Source organism: Mesoplodon densirostris, chromosome X, assembly GCF_025265405.1.
Source record: "Mesoplodon densirostris isolate mMesDen1 chromosome X, mMesDen1 primary haplotype, whole genome shotgun sequence".
Taxonomy (NCBI): domain Eukaryota; kingdom Metazoa; phylum Chordata; class Mammalia; order Artiodactyla; family Ziphiidae; genus Mesoplodon; species Mesoplodon densirostris.
The window spans coordinates 106,750,940-106,774,915 of record NC_082681.1 but is presented as its reverse complement, the minus strand read 5'-3'; the positions used below and the strand labels follow the sequence as shown (position 1 = coordinate 106,774,915).

The 23,976-nt window shown below is 40.1% G+C and overlaps 1 protein-coding gene and 1 long non-coding RNA gene across 2 annotated transcripts in view; both read right to left on the bottom strand.

Annotated features, from left to right (window-relative positions):
- TMEM47 (transmembrane protein 47) overlaps positions 1 to 19,609 on the bottom strand; it is a 29,823-nt gene extending 10,214 nt beyond the window's left edge. Inside the window, exons 1-2 of the mRNA XM_060086336.1 lie at positions 19,282 to 19,609; positions 3,192 to 3,332 (exon numbers count right to left, since the gene is read on the bottom strand). Of these exons, the coding sequence (XP_059942319.1) occupies positions 3,192 to 3,332; positions 19,282 to 19,507 (367 nt within the window). The 5' untranslated portion in view covers positions 19,508 to 19,609. The remainder of the gene's footprint in view (positions 1 to 3,191; positions 3,333 to 19,281) is intronic.
- LOC132481449 (uncharacterized) lies at positions 12,127 to 17,902 on the bottom strand. Its single transcript, XR_009530829.1, has 3 exons — positions 17,668 to 17,902; positions 12,634 to 12,701; positions 12,127 to 12,549 (listed from the first exon to the last, which is right to left on the bottom strand). It is a non-coding gene; the product is annotated as an uncharacterized LOC132481449 (long non-coding RNA).
- Positions 19,610 to 23,976: the final 4,367 nt, after the last annotated feature.

Here is a 23,976-nt window from a genome sequence, read left to right as displayed (position 1 = left end):
AGGTAGCAAACCCACCCTAAATCAAGGACCTCAGAGAAAAAGAGAAGACAAGAAAACCTTTAAAATTTCTTTGGCTGTGTTTATAAGACTTAATCATCAGCTTTTAGTAAAAACCCTTTAAGAGTATACTATCTAACACCAAGATAGTGTAGTTGCATACTATATGCACCCAACATATATTTGTTAAATAAATGAATGAAAATATGGATATATGAAAAATAATCTTTACAACTGTTACTTTTTTGAGCTGTTTTGGTCTTAGATTTGTGGTCACAGGGAACTTGCTGCTTCATAAATTGCCAACAGAGAAATGGTTTAAGAAAAACCAAATTACAGTTAGCTAGTTGTTTTCATGCCTGTTTTTCCCTATCAGATTATAAGCCACATTCCTCAGTCTTCTTTCCATCATTCATTCAGCTATTTACTGAGTGCCTCAGAGTACCAGGCACTGCATATGGTACTGAATTAATGATGTAGTTCTGCGTAGAGATGTTTACAAGTGGTAGTGCTATGTCTGTTTTGATTTTATGTGCTGCAAGTTTCAGCAGAAGCAAAAAAAAAGAATATTTCTTAGTTGAGATAAGTATCATTCCCTATGTGTGTGAATACCAAGATAAAGCTTAATATTATTTGGAGAAGAAAATATTGTGAGAAAAGCGGAGAAATACAGACCATTTTCAAGCAGACCAGGATGAGTAAAAAGGTAAAATAGTCCCAAATACGCATTTACAAAGAATCACTAAACTGGTGAGACAAGCCAACCACTAGACTAAGTATGTTTCCTAAGAAGCAAGCAAGATAAACAACCATGATTTTTAGCTAGCATTGTTTCAAGTAGGCAGATTTTCCAACTTTGTGAATCTTACACCCAAATCATAAATGGATTATTATGTTTAATAAATATCTTTTCCAGAAGTCAGCTACAGGCAACTCTTTAATGGCTTTTGCAGATGGGAGAGAAACTTTTTCATGACATGTTTCAAATAACCAGTAAGTTTTACCTTGCTTACATGCAAAGTGAACGCTAAACTAATGGTTATTTCAAAAAAAAGCTTCCATAAGTAGTCTCAAAAGAGAATGAGTAAAATTAAATCTCAGCACATGTACAGTTTTAAAATGTAGCAGTATAATGCTCATTTTCGGTCTCGGCAGGTAGAATAATACTGTATGAATGTTGCTTTAGGGATTCGTCTCGTTATTTTATAATTTACTAATATTTGTGGCAGCGAGAGTTAAATCAAAATCTTTTTTTGACCAAATCCATTACCTTTAACTTATACTCATTTACAATATGTTTTCTGTTACAACCAGTGCTTATTTTCACATTTTCACAAATTTTGCCATACTTGGGAAAAACTATAGAACTTTTTAAGAAAAAACTGGAACTTCCAGTTATTTCTGTAAGAATGTTTATAATAGGTGCTTTAAACAACAGATTTCTTTATAGATCCTGCATATGCCATTATAGAGTAAGTTAAAGGCTAACTGGGATAGTAACTAGGTAGCACAATAATACTGGATATTTATAAGAGAATGTCTAGACTGTCTCTATATCTTCATAAATCAGAAATATGAGTATTCTAAAAATTATTCAAAACATAATTCCAGTTTTAAAGAACTGTAAATCATTTCAGAACAATTTATCAAGAAATTCTATTATAATTGACTCTAATCACTATGTTAATAAATCCTAGCTGCAAAGATAAATTTATACTATAATTAAAATATCTAAGTTATTTCATTGTAAAAATAGGTAAAGAGCCATGGCAAGTCCATGAACTGAGAAATAAACTGGAGAATGATGGAATCTTTAGGAGAATCTTCATGTTATACTAAATGATTCACAATAGAGACCTTTATTACACGAGATCAACAATATAATGATATTGTGGTCACCGCCTAAGACTTCAAAATATTTTTTGTAATAGTGTTTTCTACTCTATTAGAAAGTATCTGTCATGCTATTTAGCCAGTTTTATAGGTGTCTCAATACAATGTCCAGTCCATAATAGGTACCCAATAAAGAGTGAATGAATGAATGAGGGATTCAGTAGTGAATGAACCACCCATTTAGGATTCAGTATTCTCCCAGCCCCAGGTCCACCAGTAACTACTATGTGATCTTGAGCACATCACTTAAGAGATTTTAATTAGATCTATTTCTACATTCTTTAAGCCCTGTGGACCGTTGTTTTTATGACCCTTGCATTCTGACCAGTCTTCATGGGTATAAGAAGATGAACACAAACAGCAGGGGGCAGCAGAACACTTCTGATTTTATATTTTTAGACCAAATGACCCTTCAAATCCTGAGAAATTTCATCTATTCCCATCTTTAAACAGCTTTAAAAAAATCCATCTAACAGGCTAGATGGTTCTGTCAGTGTCTCCATTGTTGACAGTCACAGGGGCTTATTTTGCAGTCTTCAAATCAGATATGACTGACAGGGTAAATTGAAGGCACCAACAAGAATATTTCAGTTTCCGTCATTTATAAGAATATTTAAGGAGATCCTTATAAATGAAATTTAAACTCATATCAAATAATGTACTGGGCTTTTAGTCTTATAAGCCCCTTTTCTAAATAGCTCCCTGACTTTTAGTAAAACTTCCATTTTACCTGGGTTGATATTTTAATCCAAGCTGTGCTTCATAGAAAGATGGGTTGCTAAATTAATGAATATGCCATTGAACTCATACAATTGAATTGTCTGACGGGTCATGTTCAACATTATGATTTTTCAGTATAACCATGTTTATTTCAAAACAGATTTATACCTTTAAGGGTACACATATTGGATTTCTTTTTCAGTTTTATGTCAGAAAAAAACAATTTTGCCTTAAGATCACCAAGGGGGCAGTAAAAGGAGGAAAAAAATACTGGATGTGAAGAAAGACTGTTGGTAAACACATCTGCTGCAATTCCTAAGGCAACAGCCCTTGTCAAGAGCCGTCATTTATTCGTGTTTTAGTTCGAAGTTTAGAAATTGCCACTGTGCTCTGTGAAATGCTTAACACACTGAAAACTGATACTATGATAAAACTGTAGCCAATTTACCTTAAAATATAACAAATGCCTCTTGATCTGTAGGTAATACAGCAACTACATTACTGTTTCTGCATGAGAAGGGAGGATGGTAGAAAGGTTCATGAAACTTTAATACTGGTTTGAAAGTAATGAATATATTTACCTGCTGCAAAAAGCATGACAGCAACAGGTCTGTAGAAGCGCCTTCGAGATCCCACGCAGATGGAAATCAAACCCACCAGGAATGCAATGAGAATGATGGCAGCACCGCCCAAGAGTAAAGCCAGAGTAGCAATCTGCCAATCTGGAAAGAAAAAAGAAAGGCGTTGCTTTTTTCAAGCAGTACACTATGCTCAGCAGCAGTCACCTTGCTGCAGCTAAATAGACGTGATTTTACTGCATACCAAGCATCCTTTGGGATTTGAGATGTTTTGCAACAAAAATTACTACAAATGTCCTTATTCAGAAAAGTCTCCTATATTAAGCTAAACACAGTTGGTTTTTTTTTTTTAATCTTTTTTTTCCATGTACCCAAATCTCACTTATCCTTCCAGACCCACCTTGAAATCTTCGCTAAGCACAGTTTTTAGACCACAGGTTTGCCATGCTTTTCTTCCACGGACTCTATTAAGCATTCATGCTAAATTGGTGCCCCCTGCACAACCTATTGTCATTATTATTATTAATTTTCTATTGAGCTATAAAGTTCACAAATCATAAGTATAGAAAGTAGAGAACTTGATGAATTTCATGTATATTTACACACCCATGTAACCACCACCCAGATTAAGATAGAGAACATTTCTATCACCCAGAAAGTTCCCTCGTGCCCCTCCCCAGTCAATAATCACCCTCCTACCCAGGCTACGAACCAACATTACTTATGTATTAGATTTGCCTTTTCTTAAACTTTATATAAATGGTATCAATTCTTTGATGTCTGGCTTTTAAGTCTGCATTTATTTTCTGTCTGGCTTTTATGTCTCTGATATTCAACCATGTTGTTGCATGTGGCTGTAGTACATACTTTGTCTTTTTTTATTGCTGTGCTTTCTTAGAAAGCCTTCCTTTGCACACGCACACACAAAAACCCCAACTTTTTTTTTTTTTTTTTTGCGGTACACGGGCCTCTCACTGCTGTGGCCTCTCCCGTTGCGGAGCACAGGCTCCGGACGCGCAGGCTCAGCGGCCATGGCTCACGGGCCCAGCCGCTCTGCGGCGTGTGGAATCCTCTCAGACCGGGGCACGAACCCGTGTCCCCTGCATTGGCAGGCAGACTCTCAACCACTGAGCCACCAGGGAAGCCCCCAACTTTTTAATTGCCTTTCTCTCCCTCCCCCCCACCAACTAAAACAACTCTCCCAGCAAATTAGCATCAGGAAGATTTGTTGTTTGTTTTTTCCTCTTCTCTTTCCTTTCATTCTAATCTTACTGTTGTATTTACCACCATAGGGGTGGTTTCTGAAAGTAAGTATTCCCAGGGTGCCAGAATGGACTCTAAGTGGCTCCTTGGCTCCTTTCTTCATTCACACGCGTTAACAGTAAGCATATACTGACCACTTACTACGTGCAGGCCTCTGTACAGATACTTTGAGTCTCCCATGCCCTGAATGAAACTGGAACCTTGCTGAAATGTATTTGTTATTTCTTATAAAATAAAGATTTAGAAAGAGTATGACACAAAACTGGCCCATTTTCTATTTTATAAGAGTAGAATGTTCTCTAAGAAGTAAAGTAAATATATAAAAGCACTATCCAGCTTAGGAAGCATCACAGAAAATGATACTGTGGAGAACATTCTTTCGTGGGTTTTGTTTGGAAGTCCCAGGCTGCCTCTTCTGGTCCTCACTTTAATGTATGTGCAAGAAATAAAAATAGACTTTAACCCATGGTTAAATTGCAATGCAGTCTATCCAAAGTCAGGAATTCATGATATTTTGATGCTGTACTCTGAAATTATCCCTCCAGAAAGCTCCCAAAATGCACTCTTTACCACTGCAGGATAAGGGACAAGTAGAGGAACCTACAATGCCCTAAGATTTTCTTCTTTTATTTACACTTGTATAACCCTGCCTCAAGCATCCTCTTCCACATCCTCTCCTCCTAATAAATTCCGGAAATACAGCTGGCACTGAACTAGAACTCGCACAGCATTCAAGAAACAAACAAACAAGGGAGAAAACAGAACAAATCCATACTCCTTAAAATATAAAGATGCATCACAAGAAAGTGGAGAGCATTTTTTTATGCCATCTATTTGTAACAAAGCAATATAACTTCAAACAAAAGTATATCTGGCTTTCAACTAGAGTTTAAAAGGATAGCCATGCTATGGGGTTTTTTTTGTTGTTGTTCCATAAAAGCATGTAGCTTTGAATTAAAAAAACAAAAGAACAATCCTTACATTTGGAAGTCTCTAAATTTTTTTGAAAAAGTTTATGCATAGCACAATTTTATTGCACTTTAACATAATAAAAATCCTTCTGAAAAGTTATAAGTTGAAATTCCTGAATAATAAATCAAATTTTCATTATATCTAAATGTTTGAGGTACAAAAAAAATAATAATAAAATCAATCCATCCAGACATCAATCAAATTCCTGGAGGCTTTAAGAGCCAATGCTGAACATTTTCTTGTTGGAGTATTACTTTCATAAAATGATTATTGCTTTTAGCAACTTACTCCAATTTATTTTAAATAAATAAGAATTTTGAAAGTATCAATTTTGTTTAAATCAAGATACAACTTATTCACTCACTTTAAAAATATCTTAAAAATAAAAGCACAATAGATTGCTTTTTTCCAATAAGCTCTTTCACATAGCCCAAAAGGCATAAAATGCCATACATTTGACTATTTCTACTTTTCAATCCAAAATAAAACAGGAATTTTGATCAATTTTCTCTACTTTAAATATCCTCAAAGAATAGCTAAAATATATGTATTTATTTGCATTTTGTAAAGAACAAGACTAAGAAAAAAATTGGCAAACTTTCCCTCTAAAGGGCCAGATATTAAATATTTTCGGCTTTGTGGGTCATGGTCTCTGTTGCAACTACTCAAGTCTGCCGTGTTGTGTGAAAACAGCCCTAGGCAGTATGTAAATAAAAGGAGCATGGTTGTGTCCCAATAAAACTTTATCTACAAAAACAAGTGGTGGGCTGTCAGGCAATAGTTTGCTAACCCCTAGTCTATACCTCATGTACTATCTATCTGTCTATCTATTGATTGATTGATTGATAGAATGTGTTTTTAAAAAATTTATGTATTTATTTATTTTTGGCTGCATTGGGTCTTCGTTGCTGTGAGCGGGGGCTACTCTTCATTGCAGTGCGCAGGCTTCTCATTGCAGTGGCTTCTCTTGTTGCGGAGCATGGGCTCTAGGCACATGGGCTTCAGTAGTTGTGGCACACGGGCTCAGTAGTTGTGGCTCGCGGGCTCTAGAGCACAGGCTCAGTAGTTGTGGCACACGGGCTTAGTTGCTCCGCGGCATGTGGGATCTTCCCAGACCAGGGATCAAACCCATGTCCCCTGCATTGGCAGGGGGATTCTTAACTACTGTGCCCCACAAGGAAGTCCTCATGTACCATTTTAAAATGTTGAACTTTCTTTTAGGTAAAGGCCTCTCAGACAATAATAATTTCATAATGAAGTCAGTTTGATTAATGAGTAATACAGGAGTGCAAAGTGATGCATATCCAGCATAACAATAGGAAATTGCAAAAAAATCCTAATTTCACATGTTGAATTTCCTTAAAATAGTAATACTTTATTTCATACCAAAAGCCAATAAAATGCAATAGAAGCTACAGGAGAATAACAAGTATTAAAAGGGACTAGAACCTAATTAGGAGGGGAACCTCTTGTAGCAAAGGAAATAGTTCTAAAAAGCAGATGAATACAGCCAGTTCTGATTTTCTTCTATATGTCCTATATTTAATTTTAAGTATTGAGGCTGTGGCTAATGAGAAAGTTACTTTAGACATAAAGTCAAAAAGGAGCACCAATCACCAGCATCTCCACAGTTATGATATTGCTACCCTTCCCTCTGGTCCACAACCATAGCTATGCCTGCTCAAACAGAAAAGCCATTTTATTTTCCAAGAGACTAGAATTTGGCCACATATGTCTGCCACTGTCCTGGCCAGAAGCTGGGGCTTAGACTGAAGTATTGAGGCTATATCTCTGGTGGACGGTGCCAAGTTTGGGGATTGCTGTCATTGTACCCATTTGGAATGATTCACTTGGGCAGGTTGCCCAGGACCAAAGCTTTAACTCGCTGACCAGTTGAACATCAATCAGTAAGCTGAAAAAGCAGTTTGAAATGGCTACCATAGTCAAGGAGGCTCAGGGTAGTTTTCAAGGTTCAGCACTAGGCATATTGGAGCTGAGAACAGTGCAACAGAATCCACTGTCCAAATATTAGGACCTGCCTCACAGATGAGTTAAAGTCAGGGACTATGCAGATAGGTCTGATACCATTTTCCTCTTTCTTACTGAACAAGACTAGGAGATGGGGAATAAAACAAGTCAAAAATACTTTTATAGATACCTACTAATGGCCATTAAAATAATAGGCTGGGATTCATGTTTACAAAGACATGTATTTACTTATCTACCAAATGTAGATTTAACAAGAATATATACATATAAAATATTTTGTTATATACTACAGGATTCGGGCAATTTTACATTAATACTATAATAAATGACTGGAAAACTATACATGAATCGTTTTTTTCCATTAGAAGGTTTGCATGCCACAAATACTTGTTATCCCATATTCAGTGTTTGCAAAACAAAATGTCATAAAATTCTCAATTTTCAGCTCCATTTCTTCAAAAAAATCATCTATTTTAAGTTCTCATAATTGGTTAATTTCTATATCAATCTTAGTCCCCCAATTTTATAGCCCTCACAGTATTTAATCTGATGAAGTGTTAAGAGTCCTTAGAGATTTATTACTCGGCATTAGTTTTATACATTTCTATAAATGATATACTGATACTGTAGTGGAGCAGTGAACGTAAACCAGCTCTGCAGAACATCAGTGGCCATGGTTCTGTTTTATACATTGCAGTGTTCTGCACAATTAAAATTGCTCATTGTTCAATGTTGGGCCACCTGATTTGAAATCTGAGTTTGGTTTCTAAGACCTGAGAGAACAAGTGATAATAGGTTTGGAGGAAATAATGTACAACCTTGGTCCATAAACTGGTTAGGTCTCAAATGGGCTGGGAGGGATGTTTTGGATCCGGAAATGAAACCTGAAATGAGGCTGGCATAGTATATGTCAGGTTCCACTTAAGAGTATTTTGACAAAACTGACACAGTGACAAACCAGATGTATTGGAACTGCACCTACAAAAGCCAAGGCTAAAGATAAGTATGTGCTTCCCTATGACAGCTTTCTCTAACAGAAAAAAGATAAAAGAAAAAAGGAAAAAAATAATTAAAATAAATAAATATATATAGATAAAAGACAAACACACAATGTTATACTTTCCCCCGCAGCTACAGAACAAAAATTGGGCAGTCCATACGTCAAAACATCAAGTCCAACATTAATGTGCAACTCAGGAACTAAATTCAAATCCTCTTTCTAAGTATTTTTATTAGCGGGTGCCAGAGTTTCCAATGTCTATAAATGCTTTAGTATTCTGCAGAATTGTGCTGACTTACTTTGCAATCTAATACATAAGACTGGCCTGAAATTGCTACTGTATTATGAAAATTCTATGGGCCACATTATAACTGCCAAATTGGAGAATTCACATTCCCTTGGGGAATTCACGGTCAAAATTTACTTCCGATTTTCAGGAAAAGCAAAATCTAAATGATGATACATTTTCCACACTTTTGAGCCAAGGTCAGTGTACCACACCAGTGCCTAAAGCTTTCCTCCACCCATCTCATTTCAAAACCTTTAACTCATCAGACACTGGCTAATTTATTTACCTCTGCAGGTTTTGTTTATACACTGAGATTAGTTCTACTGTATGTAAATCCTTGAGCACACAATTGTCACTTCTTCTAGGAAATTAGATATGATAAAAAAGCAATGAAGAAACATGTTTTTTTTTTTTTTTTTCCGGTACGCGGGCCTCTCACTGTTGCGGCCTCTCCCGTTGCGGAGCACAGGCTCCGGACGCACAGGCTCAGCGGCCATGGCTCACGGGCCTAGCCGCTCCGCAGCATGTGGGATCCTCCCGGACTGGGGCACGAACCCGTGTCCCCTGAATCGGCAGGCGGACTCGCAACCACTGCGCCACCAGGGAAGCCCAAGAAACACATTTTTAACCTTATAAATTCAACTCCCACAGCAGGAGTGGGTGGTACTTCCCCGAGTGTATTCTAATATTTTAATGCACAATTCTCACTATTCCTATAATTCTCATCAGAAAGTAAAATATTGATTTTAATAACTTTTATAATCACACTGAAATGTGCCAGACAGGCACTTATATTTTTTTTTTTTTTGCCGTACGCGGGCCTCTCACCGCTGTGGCTTCTCCCGCTGTGGAGCACAGGCTCCAGACATGCAGGCCCAGCCACTCTGGGGCATGTGGGATCTTCCCGGACCGGGGCACGAACCCGTGTCCCCTGCATCGGCAGACGGACTCTCAACCACTGCGCCACCAGGGAAGCCCCGGCACTTATATTTTTACCTTTGAATTCTCCAAAAGAATATTCACCAAAATGATATCCATAACTGCAATCAAAATCATTCACTACTCAACCTAGAAGAGTAATCTTTTCTGTCATCTTGACGCTATCTCACAAGCCATCCACAAGGTTCTCCTTAAAGTTACTCTGCATGTGGCAGATGAAGTGGAAAATCGGAACCATTTGTGAGTGAGTTTAAACTTTGTTTTCTTGGCTAAGTTGCATCCTGACCTAAATCCGTCAGCATTGCGTTAATTTTCCACTGTTCCATGGGATACAGACACAAACAAAGGCAGCCAAAAGAAGAATCCGGATTCTAACTTCAGTAATTAAAATGACCATCTCTTTTTTCAAACAACTAATATCAAAACTAACATTCACATGCAAACAAATATTTATGGCAAACAACTACGTCTTTCATAAAATGACAAACAGTATAGACACTGTGTGCACCGAGCTGCACAAAGTCAAGTGGAATGTCAGAGAAGCACCTACTTTAAAACCCATGTTAAGTTGGCAACAATATGATTTAAGTCTCACTCTTTAGGCCCATTTATGGATAAAAAATGTGTCAGAAATACAGCACCAACCCGATTTTAAGCACATAAATTACCCCAGGTAACCATCCAAATACATAATGCAACAATTTTAATGACCAAAGTGCAGGTCAATTTTACCAAAATTTTGGAAAATTCTGGTGGTCCAAGAGTGCCAAACAGGTTATTAATTTTCAATCCATGACAATTTCGTTCAAGACTTTTGAGTTGTTTTGTGTTGATGTTTGAGGAACACACATACTTTTTTCTTTACAAATAAAGGGGCACTTTAGCTGCTTCACAGAATTCTATCACAGAAATTTGGTGGAAATGTAATTTATCATCTAAACACCATAACATAGTGGGTTTTTTCCCAAATAAAACCATTGTATACACTGCTTAGCCAAAGCCCTGCTATTAAAGTATGTTTCAGTATTTAGACAAAAAAGAAAGACACCATCACTGCTAATGGCTGCTGTTTCTTACCAAGTATTATATTAAAGATTTCGTTAGCATTTGATGGTAACTAGTATTATCTAATGGGTACTGGTATTTCTTAATAGTAATTCCTAATCATAGTACATATATAAACTTGTGATGTGTTTGTTACATCAAACATTGTTCCTTCTCCACTCTTTGGAAAAAACCTAAGAAGGTTACAATTTGGAAAACTTGGTTATTTGGAAAAACGAGAAGAAAACCCATGCCAAGACTAGGAGTGGGTGACCTGCCTCTAAGCAACTAAAAAGCTTTTGTGATGGGTTTAGCGTAGCTAATAATAATCAAAGAGCAGATGGAAGGCAGCCAGCCAGTCACCCACGATCAGTATTAAAACACCCCCCAGTAAATATGGAGGGATAAATTTGGCAAGCTAGTGCCCCTACCAGTTCCGTTAGCAAGCTTCTTTAGATGAGAGCCCTTCTTCTACCCCCCTGCAGAAGGTGAATTTATATTTATTTCCTCCTTTATAGTACTTCGTACATTTGTATTATTTCATTAATTTGTTTAAAAGAAACTTTCATTCATCACCTTGCTCTCACCACCAGAATGACTAGCTGACTTTGTACCTGGACAATGCTTACTCACCTGCTAGGAAATCAATGAATATGTTTCAGTGAAGTTAACTACTTGGATACATACGAGAAGATAGAAAAGGGCCTCCCGGGACATTTCTATCTCTCTTTAAGTCACCTACTAGTGCTAGGAAAAGACTCCAGGTTGCCTTCACAAAGCACTATGCATTATGATGAACATTTGGTTTCAGGACCATAAAACATGACAGAAATAAAACTCCTTCTGATGGAAATTTGAGTCCTTTTGTGGATGTGCCTTTTCATGCATAGAGAATATGTGACTCGGAGTCCCAACTTCTATTTTTTTAACATCTCTTTGCCTAATACGCATATATTTTGAAAAGACAATATTTGTGACCTTATCTTGAAACATGGCTCATTAAAACTATCATTTTAAATCTCACAACAGTTAATAAGCTGGTAGAGATAAAAATGATCTAGATATATTTTTCCTGGTTTTCTGGAAACCATGGATGCTTCATTTTTGTAGGGGTTATTGTTTGTTTTGTTTTGTTTTGTTTTATTAATGGGAGTCTTTGGTGCCAAAGGCAAGACTACAATAGAACAGAAAATTGATGGTCTACTAATGTCTCCAAATCCCAAACAAATATAGGAGCAAAAAAGGGTAAGGAAGGTGTCCTTGTCTAATTTTCAAGGGAGATGATCCAATACTTTGAAAAGACCGGTAAGATTTAACTGTCCATGCCTTTGACATGTGAGGATGAAATTCTGCTTAAGGAAAAATCTGTCTCATGATAAATAAGTGTATCTTTAAAAAAAAAAAAAAGCCAGAACGCAATAATAAGTTTTTTTTGTTTTTGTTTTAATCTTTATTTATTTTTTGGCTGTGTTGGGAATCCATTGCTGCATGTGGGCTTTCTCTAGTTGCAGCGAGCGGGGGCTACTCTTCATTGCAGTGTGCGGGCTTCTCATTGTGGTGGCTTCTCTTGTTGTGGAGCACAGGCTCTAGGCACGCAGGCTTCAGTAGTTGCAGCACACGGGCTCAGTAGTTGTGGCATGTGGGCTCTAGGGCGCATGGGCTTCAGTAGTTGTGGCACGCAGGCTCAGTAATTGTGGTGCACGGGCTTAGTTGCTCCTCAGCATGTGGGATCTTCCTGGACCAGGGAGCGAACCTGTGTCCCCCGCATAGGCAGGCAGATTCTTAACCACTGTGTCACCAGGGAAGTCCCCCAGAATGCAGTAATAAGTTGATAGGAAAATCAGTCTCTTGATAAATAAATGTATCTTTAAAAAAAAAATAAAGCCAGAATGCAGTAATAAGTTGATCCAGTGAAATTTATATGCATATAATCAATTTAAGAAACTTACATGGCTGGCTTCCACAGACTTTTGGAAGTGTTTTTCAACTTAAAATCAAGCAGTTGTTTTAAAGAACCCTATCATAGAGAAAGTTAAAGAAAAAGAAGTTTTTGTTGATTTTTAAGGACTAGCCATGGTAACAATGTACAATTTGATGATAATAAACATCTAAAACTTAATGGACTTATCAACATAAATGAGTCTATTTGAAGACTCTTTAAATTCTATGGGAAATCAAATCTTGGATGATAAATAATCTTCTAAAAAGTAGACAGCTGTTTCACATGTGGTCCTTAACTTCTTCATCCAAAGTTCCATACATGATAGTATTCAACAATCCTTCAAATACCAAGAGATAGTTATCTGCAATATTACTGGAAATTCTGAAAACCCACCCTGCAAAAATACTATGGCTAAGTACAATCTCTCTATTGAGTCTTTAATATTCTGTCTTGCCTTATTTTTCTTGTCCATGCAATAAATTTATCAGGCAGGATTATTTTTTAAAATCTTTTCTACTCCAAATGTGCTGTGATTCTGTGATTCAACATATAGGTAATTATCAAGAGAAGAATCATGTTACTAAAATAATGAAAAAACAAGCAAACAAAAAACATCCCTGCAATTCTCATACCTTTCTAGCACTACAAAACTTGGCTCCTGTATGGAATTGTTACATTTTAGTGTTCATGTACAAACCATCTCGTCAGACTCATACAAAACCTTCTAAGAAAGGCTAAAATTTTTTCATGAAACATGAAGTAGCAAATTAAGAGTTCAGATTCTTAATCAGTTTGATCCTTGATCATTTGAGACTATAATCCAAAAATTACCTAAGGTTGAATATATATAGAGAAAAATTTTCTCTATTTGTAGACAGGTTAAGTTTTTGAGCTCATTTGATTCCAAATCTAGAGTAACCCCATACAAGTGATTAATCATTAAAGCCATGTGTTGGTTGAGGGCAGTTTTCGCCCCAGCCAAATGTTATTTATACAATTGATTCAAAGTTCTTAAAGAAAGAAGCTATGTAGTTGTCTTGGTTCTTCAGAGGCAATGAAGAAAGAATGCAGATTTCTGGCTAGACTCCAGTGTCAGACTATACTTGCAAATGTGGCCCAAGAGCATTTCCTATCCTACATGCTCTTCTACAATGTGACCTTGCCACTGCTCCATCAAGAAGTAGAGCCCAGTTCTCCTCCCCTGGAATCTAGACTATACATATGGCTCCTCTGTGATTTCCCAGGCTGGTTCAGACAGAGACTGGTTATCTTTGAACCCTTGCTCTCAGCAAAACTACTCATCCTGCAAGAAAAGAAGTCCAACTATGCTGAAACCACCATGCTAGAAAGGCCAGTCCCAGCTGAGTCCAGCCTCCCAGCCATTTCCAACAATAAGTCAAACCTCGTGAAACCATTTGGAAGAAGATCCTGCAGTTCCAGATGTTCCACTTTCCAGCCATTCAAATCACCCTCAGCTCCAGCTCCAGACATCCTGGAGCAGAGACAAGCCATCCTCATTATGCCCTATCTGAATTCCTGACCCACAAAAGTCATGAGCATAAAAAAATAACTGTCATTTGACACCACTAACTTTGGGGGTGGTTTGTTTTCCAGCATTAATAACTGGAACACTCTTGGAAAAAACCTGTCCCTACCACTGATTGAGAACTTGGTAAACTTACAAAAATACCTGGTCTCCTCAATAATATATGGAGATAACATTAGCTAAACTGCAAGTTTATTCAGCACTGGGAATAATAGAAATGTCTGGCCTGGAATAGTACTGAATAAAAGGTAGCTATTAGACAATAATTTTGTGATCATGATTTACCAAGAGCACTGTTAAATGCTGGGAAGTACATATCAAAATTTAAATTTGAGACTAACAACACACTTCATCATTCAATGCAAAAAAAGTTTACCACTTAAGGAGGAAAAAGTCCTCAATTATTGAAAAAAATTATCACTTTGGGTTTGCTTCTCTGAATATATAAGGAAGAAATGCAACCCTAATGAGCAGGTATGTTTGCATATTTAATCTTCATGACAAATCATCTGATGACAGTAAGCTGTATGAGGTCATATGATTGGTAAGTGGTCAAGTTCAGGGCAGTTTGAATCCAAAGCCTCATATATTCTTCACAACACTACTCTGCCCTCCTAGAGGATTATGTTATAATTTATCAGAGTTCATAAAGAAGTTTACTGTGATATTTAGGTAATACAATCCAGGGACTAATTTTGGAGCACCTAAAATCCTTTTCACTAATATATCCAGTAGTACTTTTGCAGTCTCACTAAGTGGGTTTAGTATTAAACAGAAACCTGAAAGTGATTCTTCAAATTTATTCCTGACAGCGGGCAAAATCTATTGCTTGAGATATGCTTTTGTTTGTTTTGGTTTTGTTTTGAAAGGTTTTATGAAAGGCCAGGCTTCTCACATACTCATCAAATCCGTTAGCTGACAAAGATTGATCTAAATGGCTCCCTGGAGATTACAATCATTCTACAAATGTGAACAAAAGAGGAATTATATCTGCCCACAAATTAAAATGTCCTTTGTAAAAGTCAATCTGGGGAACTTCAGAGTCTTAGGAGACCTTAAAAGGAAATCATCATCAAGATCTTGAAATGTTATACTGGGTTTTCTCTGAATTATTAATCAAGAAAGTTTTGGTGCTAAGTGCTGCTCTTTGAATAATTTTGCACCAGTCTACGCTGTATAGGTTAAATAAAATTCCATTTGTTCTACTTCTGTTCTTTTTTAGGAAGCCAGAATAGAGTATAACTGTTGTGACCTCCAGGCTTGCTGAGCTATTTGTAAACATGCATCAATATCAACTCATTTCAAGCAACAAGCTGAACTTTCCCTGGAGTAAATCACATTGCAAAGTTTTCCAATGAAATTACATTTCCCAATTAAGATATGAATTCAAAATATGCACAGATGATACACATCTGAACTCAGAATCACTGTATCTAAGATTTTCTAAGATTTGCAGGTGTTTAGGCAGTTCCGTTTATCTTAAACTACCACCCAAGACAGGTTTTCTTATAATGTCTTTTAAAGTGGACTTTTATATCAGTTTTTTAAAAATGAGCTACATACAAAGCACTCTTAAAAGAACCCCTTGTCAACTGAAAATAATAATATTCACCTGTTATTAGCCTACAGCGCACTGCCATTTCAAAACTGCCAGTGACTCGTTACAAATGCAGCTATTTTTAGGAGAGTGTGCTAATGTTAATATTCCTTGAAAAAGGAACCAACTATTTAATCAAGTATTCTGTGGGTGGAAAGATGGATAAATGCCACTTGTTATATCCCAAAATTACTCAGTAAATTGTGTTCATTTGGCCATCTGCACACCCTTACATTTTGCTTAGTCAGTAAATAACACAGACGTCAAAAAAGCAATCTGATTTATATGAAATAGCTACGTATTTATAAATTTTAAAGAAGAAGCATAAAATTACCCTAGAGGTTATACAGTACGTTTGAAGTCAAGTTTAGGGTGTCAGCTTTCTGTATACACTTGAGTAATCCTATTTGTACTAAGGATTCTCTTATAATTGCTATGGCTGTGAAACCCTATAATTATATTCTAGGAAAAAAGTTATAAAAACTAAATGCGACTAAGCAAAGGTCTAAAACATTACTATCATTTAAAAATAATATTTAAGATGTATTAAAAGGCTGCCAAAATCATCCTTAGAAATTCTGTGGCCAGCAGCCATGTGAGTACTACCTATTCTAAACTTCCTAACAAGCATACTTAATTTATTTATTTTTTTCCTGTTTCCACCGCGAATGACAGTCTATTAGCCATTTTCTCATTTGTCTTTTTGGGAAATTTACATTCATCATTAAAGATGAATGCCTGGATAGTCCCCCATACACTGAATTGGGACACCGGAGAAAAGCATTACAGTTGACTGACACCCGGATTACTGGTTCGTACTAGAAGTGCTGACGCAACCTACAATACACCAGGACACAAAAGGAATGGTTCTGCTTTTGCTTAAAACCATAAAACAGGTTATAAGCAGCAAACGATGCACATTTGGTACCAAAATTAAAATGCGGCTTTAAAAATAATGGCTGAGGGGAAAGTTTCCGTAGGAACTGGGCCTAAGTAGGACATATTGTCATCGGTAGAAACATTCCTGAAATTTCCCTTCTGTATTTACAAGCTTGCCTCTTCACGGCAGTTTCAATTCTAATTAAGACAAAGGTTTTTAATTAAACCCTGAAGATGCTGGTAAAGGGCCTTCAGTAAAACTGTCCTTGGTGGTTCCTCCTGAGGTAATTCATTTCGAGAGACAATGAAGTGGATCTCTTAAAATCTTCAGAGAAGACATTTCCCTCCCTGCTTTCTGCTATTCAACACAGCAAACAGACTGAGAAAAGCTGCCTGCCCTTTGGAACGGGCAAGGAAAACATTGCTCGTTTCACTTCAAGCTTCCCCCTTGTTTCAGAATACTGGTGCACAGAAGCTTCAAGTCACCGAACACTGTAAGAAAATAGACTTTGTGAAGTGGGGAGATGAGCGATTTTCCACATTTTGTTTCCTTTCCTCCTGCATCCTCCCCGTCCACCACCACCTTGGGGAGGAAAAACGAACTGCTACTACATAAAGAAAGTCAATAACTTGTTCCAGAGAGCCTCCAACAAAACCATTTCCACCAGCCCAATTTGCTTCTGAAGTATACTTTTTCTAGGATGAAAACTATTTTATTTTCAGGAACGCAACAAGAAATAAATGCTGCAGTATGAGTTTCAGCAAGAGGGTAGAATAACGGGTTTAGAAGAAAAAAATCAGAAGCTGTACCAGCCTCCGATTTTTACCTTGCAGAGTCCTATTACAACTATATTTGCATTAAGCTTGTGTCTCCCTATTTCCTTGCTTAGAGAGGAAAAAAGCAGAGATAAATGGGTATGGAGGCAATGAAGGAAAGATTAGCAAACGCTGCAGACGCGCCACAAACTCGAGCTGGCTTCTCCCCATTCCCCACATTCCTGGCCGAGAGAAAAGGATACGGGCCTGAAAAGAAAATGGGAGTTGAAGCTTGATTCTCCTACCTATCTGAAAAGTCTTTATGCAATCAGGGGGCTATTATTTCAGGAGACAGAGAGAAAGGGGCAAAAGATTCACGTTGCTAAGGAGACGTGCTGGAGCTGGCATTCCTACATAAATTTCCATTTCTATTGGAGAGGGGAAAGAAAGCATATTTTCTCCAAAGTTTATTTGGATCCCCTGGTTACTGAAGAAAGGCATTTTACCGATTTATTTTATCTTCAGTTGTAAACAACCAACCCTGAAAGAAATAAAAGACCTAAATGTTGACATCCCGCTGCCAACCAGTCCCCTCCACAGTAAATTAAGCAACAAAGACGAAATCCTTCAATGGAAATTTTGAGGTAATATCAAAGAAAAAGCCTTTTGTAAACAGACAAATTTATGGAAGAAACTAAACCAAGTGCACTAATTTCTCTTATAACAAGAAACCAAAGACAAAAGCAAATCTGATTTTTGTGGCTCTTTGTCCTATTTCAACTTGCCTGGAACTTGACACGTTTCCAGTAAAGCTTTATAAATAGTCCCAGAGAAGACAGGAAACTGTCACGAAGGAATTTAATGAGTTTCTCAGGGGTGCGCGTGTACGTGTGTAAAATCACAGCCTGGTCCTCTGCCTTTTACTCCCCTTTCTCTGCACTGACACCAGCAGCTGAAGAATCAAGATTAGCGAGGAATAGGGGTTTGCAGCAAGAAATCGGAAGTTGTCAGATTTCTGCTAAGGGCGTAACATTGGGAGGGCAGGGGAAGGCAACCGGGGCTCAAGGAGAGAGTAAAGCGGTAAAGGCCCTCCGTGACTACCTAATTCTCCGTCCTCCACCCCATCCCTTTGCTGCTTCCAGTGCTGGCTGAATAAGCCACAACTTTCCAGGCATCTGTGAGTACCTCATGCAGAAGAGCAAGAAAGATCTGGAGGACTGAAGAGGCATTTGGAGTGGGAAAGAAAGAAGAGCAACTCTCAACCAAGGACGGTGTCACCAAAAAAGGCAAGGAAATTAAAGCCTGTCCCTCTCCCAACTCTTCACATCCCTCAAGAATTTAAGGAACTAAAATCCAAACCGAAACTCACGGGAAAACCCAGGTAAAGTGGAGTAGAACAGGCAGAAACGGGGGCACTCAGAGGTAAACTCAGGGAAATTCCTCCTTGAGAGAGAATGGGGAAGGCAGAGAGAACCCACAGCATCCTGGTGGGAGTTGGGGCGCTTTTGCTTGTGTCTTTTTTAACGCGGGTGTGGAAGGCGTTTCATTTTCAACACAGCCACATGGTTCTCCCCTTAAATGATAACAATTACCAAAAAAAAATAGTATACGTGTTACTCCAGAGCCCGAGGAATGGCCACGGGAGGAGAGGGCGTGGGACATTGCACTGGGTTTGGCGACCGGGATTGGGGAGAGGTGAGGGGTGGAGATCAGGGAGTTGCCTGGAGCCCGAGGATCCGCAAAGGGCCAGGATGGAGGGGGCGGACTAGGGTGGGGGACACAGAAGGAGAGGCGGGTAGAGGCGGTAGCTGTCCAGGCAGCGGGGCGCGGGGCGGTCCGGGGCGGGAGGCAGGGGTCGCGGCGCGCCGGGCCCTCACCGCTGCTGAGTGTGGACTCGCAGTGCCAGATGTCCAAGCTGGCGGGTTTCCGGCAGGACTCCCACAGGGACAGGTAGTACTGGTGGTCGGCCGTGACCCAGGCCGGGCTCAGCACGGCCCCCAGGTCCAGACACAGTGCCAGGAAGATGCACACCAGCCCGACCAGCTTCAGCGGGGTCAGCACCGACACGCGCACCTCCTCCATGCCGCTGCCCGCCGAAGCCATGTCCCGGGCGCCGCAGCCGGCCCGCCCCGCCGGAGACGAGGACGCCAGGCGGGTCCGGAGAGCCGGGAGCCTGACCTCCCACGGAGGGAAGCAGCCGAGCCGCCGCGCGCTGGGACTCGCTCCCTCGGGGATCCGCGCGCTTTCCGCCGCGCCACGAAGGTGGATCTGAGGGGCGGCCGGCCGGGGATCGGGTCGTGGGCAGCCGCAGCGACGCCGTTCCCGCCGTGGACCTTAGCCGCCGGCCCCGCGCAGCGCTCTGCCCGCGCCCGCTCCGCCCCGGCACTGCCCCGCTCGCTCGCTCCGCCCCGGCCCCTCCCCGGCTGCGGGAGGCGGCGCCGAGCGGGGAGGGGCAGCGGTCAGCACCCGGGCCGACGTCAGGCTCCGGCTCCTGGCTCCAGGCTCCCGGCGCGAGAGGCTTGCGCCCGCCCCACCCCTGCCCGGTGCGCGCGGAATGGGTCCGCTCTCTCTCTGCCCCCCGTGCGCTGTGCGCGCGCAGCGAGTCCTCTACCCTAGTGTGCTGCGCGCACATAGCCCCATGCGAGCCCTCCGCCCCAGAACCGCTGCGCGGGGCAATTCCTCGAAGCTGCCCGGCCCCCGGCCCCCGGCCCCGCCCCTGGCCGCGCTCGCTCCGGGGTCGCTTGGCTTCCCGCCCCCACCCCCTCCTGTCACGTGGATTTCCTTTTCTTAGCGAGCTGGGGTGGGTCCTTTTCTAGAAGGCGTCAGCTGTAGATTCCTAGGTTTCTTGGGCTGTGGCCATTGGAGCAAAGAGAGGTTCTCTCTCAGCGATGTAACACACCCCCTCCCGCCCCGCCAATTTCTCATCCCGGGGGGATTTGGAAGAAGGTGGAGAAAAGTGACAAAAGGCATTTTGTTCTCTTTTCAAACTCAGGATGGACCCAGTCTTGGATGCTATCTCTTCCCCCCCGCCCCCTCCCGCCAGTTTTCCCTATTTCCCAACTTTCCCCGCCGGCCTACTGCGGCTTCTATTCTCTGGGCTCGCCTCCTTTCGCGCCCCCTAGGAAGGGCCGCGTGAAAAGAAAGAACGCAGGAGCTAAAACGGGAATGAGAGCTCCCACAAAATGTGATGTAAACCTTACTTGCTTCCCCGCTGCTGTGTTCTTTGTACGTTGTTTAAAACCTTTATTCATTCGGCTTTACATTATGCCAAGTGGGATCTGAATCCCTCCATGGCATTAACCTTTTCCGGTGCCCCGAAAACCTAGCCCAGGGCCTGGCATAGGAAAAGCGGCATATCTTTAAGTAATGAATCTACGCATATTTACTGTGTGCTTGGGGCTAAGGATTCAGCCCAGTTCGACCTTGTCTCTGTTTTTAAGGAGACGCTCTTTTTTTCCCCCTGTACGTGAGGGGGAAAATTGAATTTGCAATTTGTAACTGACTATAGTTCAGCTTGTGATTGGTAGGGTTATCTGTCTCCTGTATCTCTTTGACTACTTGCCCATTTTCCTATAAAAGAAACAACTTATTGATAGTTCATTGGGGGAAGGGGTGTTCCCAGATCTTTCACTGTCTGAAAAAGTTGGAGAGAAACCCAAAAATAGTGGTTAAGATCTGAAGAATGGAAGAAATGCCTTCTCTTAATGAAACACCATCCTCAATGCTGCAGGAGTTCATACTTTTTGCGGATAATAGTTTCTTTTCTTCTGATTACATCTTTCCATAGGGCTGACTACATTTTGACCGAAGCAACATTTTGAATGCAAGAAACAGTTGAGTTAGTGTCAAATGACGAGAATAAGAACCAACTCAATGTGAAATAAAAACCCATGGTTTTCTTACATTTGTTCCCCTACCTCTCCATCGTGATATTTACCGCACTTAACAAAGAAAGCTAGAGCACTCTGAGCTCCGGAACCTCTAACTTCCAACAAGATTCTTGGCCTCCCAACCTTCCAAGGAGAAAGAAGCTTACGTGCTTATCCTTGAAAACAGTTCCTAATGGAACACTGCAAAGTTATAAACCAGGACGATTAATAGGGAGGACCAGGCTTGGGATATCTTTCTTTTACCTGGATATATGTTCGTGGATTTATAAGGTACATTTGAAAATAATTTTTAAGAATATTTCTTGACTATGCCCTCAAAGTTATCTTTTTTATTCTCCAAATTCTATCACTTGCCCTTTAATAAGTTCCAGTCCCAGTCTGCCAGTATTTTCTTTATCTTCGTTCCATCTAGTTTGGGCTTCCTTCCTCCTCCGGCCCCACCCTCCCCTTGCTTCGTTTTTCCGGCTTGTACTAAACTGCTTACTTGAACAACTCCATCCTTCATTGTACGACCTATAAAATTGTCTCTGTACTGTCTCAAAAATTGGAAAAATAAGGCATTTTTAACAACAAAAAAGCCAAATTCTCCTAAAATGCTCCATTCCTCTTTTAATATGTCTAGAATTTGCGCAGCATAATACAGATCACCAATCCTTAATCCTCATTTTAAAAATACAAAAAGCTCTTAAGACAGAAGGTTTTTTGTTTGTTTGTTTTTCTTTTCATAAGTTTGTAGCAAACTCATTTGGTAAAAACAAACAAATAAAAAAACAAAAAAAAACATTTACAAACTGATGTGAGGCTATTTATGGTTTTGGTGTATCCCACTTAGTGTGAATAAATATGGAGCCACAAACCCTGTTGGGTGTTGTCTAATTTACAACATATGAACCATAGCATCATTCAGCAATCTGAAAAAGTTCCTCAATACAGCTGGCCCCAGAGGTTTCATATAAGGGATGGTGGACGTGCATTTACTCTAAAAAGGGAAATGGTGGAGCAGAGATTCTAACCATAGTTAACATTGAATGAAAACCTACCAAAAAACAAAAAAGGTATCTGGCTGGAAGTAGGATGGGAGGTGACAGCTAAGGGGTGTGTGTGTGTGTGTGTGTGTGTGTGTGTGTGTGTGTGTGTGTGTAGGAGGGGAGTAGAAACAAGAATTGAAAAAGACCCATACCTGAGGGACTTCACCACCGGTTCCCTGGTCAGGGAACTAGATTCCGCATGCCTCAACGAAGATCCCACACACGGCAATGAAGATCCTGCATGCCGCAACTAAGACCAGTGCAGCCAAATAAATTAAAAAAAAAAAAAGACCCATAACTGAGAAATGATATGGGCCTACATTGAACTGTGAAGAAAGAGTCCCTTGCTTAGGCGAATTTACTAGAGATCTCTTAGAAGTGATGACTTTTTGGCCCTTCATTATGGTGCCACACAAAGGCCAGACACCCCCTCTTTCACCTGAACCTAGCCTGGGCACCATATCACCATGGTCACCCCTCTCCCTAGACCTCAGGGAGGCAAAGGCTAAGGGCCCAAATTCTATCCCACGGTATAGGAGCTCCATGAGAATTGGAGTCATAGAACTCTGACGTGAAACTCTGCCTGAGTTGTGTAGCCAGGGAAAGGCAGGAAGGAGTCATTCCCAGACTCTGAAGTAAAGGAAGAGTTCCACCTCAGGCTTGCATCAGTCAGGCCAGAAAAACAGGGCAGCAATGTGAGAGGTGAAGTCAGATGGAAGAGATTGGGAAGTTCATTCAGAAAAGTAGGGAAGTATCATGGTGGGAGGTAGAGGATATGGAAGAGATGGGGGGATGGGGAGGGAGCACGTTCCAGACTTTGAATGTGTCTTGAGAGAATAAAGAGGAGTAAATGTCACATTGTCTGCTCACAGCCTGTCAGCAAGGGCACCATCTCTACATTTGCTTAGCAGTTGAAAGGTACAACTACTAAGGTTCAATCCTTTGGGATAACTCAGAAGGGATGTAATCAGTTAGGAAGGGAGAAATGATGTACTGTTTTCAGGAATGATCCCAGCAAATCTCATACACTGTTCAAGTCACCAAACTTGTCACTGTCACAGCAGCCTCTGGTCAATGTCAATCCTATGCCCCTTCTTTAGGTAGGCAGTGGGAAGGTGTCATCCAGTTTTTCTGAATCCAGGTCACCATCCATATAAAGTAAGCTTTATCCATCAGGGACAGGGCCATTTGGCTCTGCAATTTTAAGTCATGCTTCTCTTTCCAGCTGCTGGAAAGATCTTCCTACAGCAGGCACTCGTTTGCTATAGAGAGGAAGAAATAGAATGGAGGGGAAAATTATGAAGCAACCATTAAAAGATTAGAAATATCCACCAGCTGTTTGTCCAGTATAACAGATAATAATGTTGGCAAAATACTTTAGAAATTAGAAACAAAGACTACTTCAGTGGTTTACTCTCTTTACTATAATTCCATTCTCGAGGTCCATGCTAGAAGGTTTCTGATGTGAGTGAAGCCACGATATAATAAGTCCTGCCTGCTATTTATGATAATTAATAAGGTCCAAGAGAGTTCCAGGTTATGGTGTGTTCTGTATTGCATTATTGAGATTTCTTCTGTTGTCACAAAATTCTTGGCTTAGAGTTATTACAAATAATTGTGACTAATAATTACAACTTCTGCTCTTTTAAAAAAA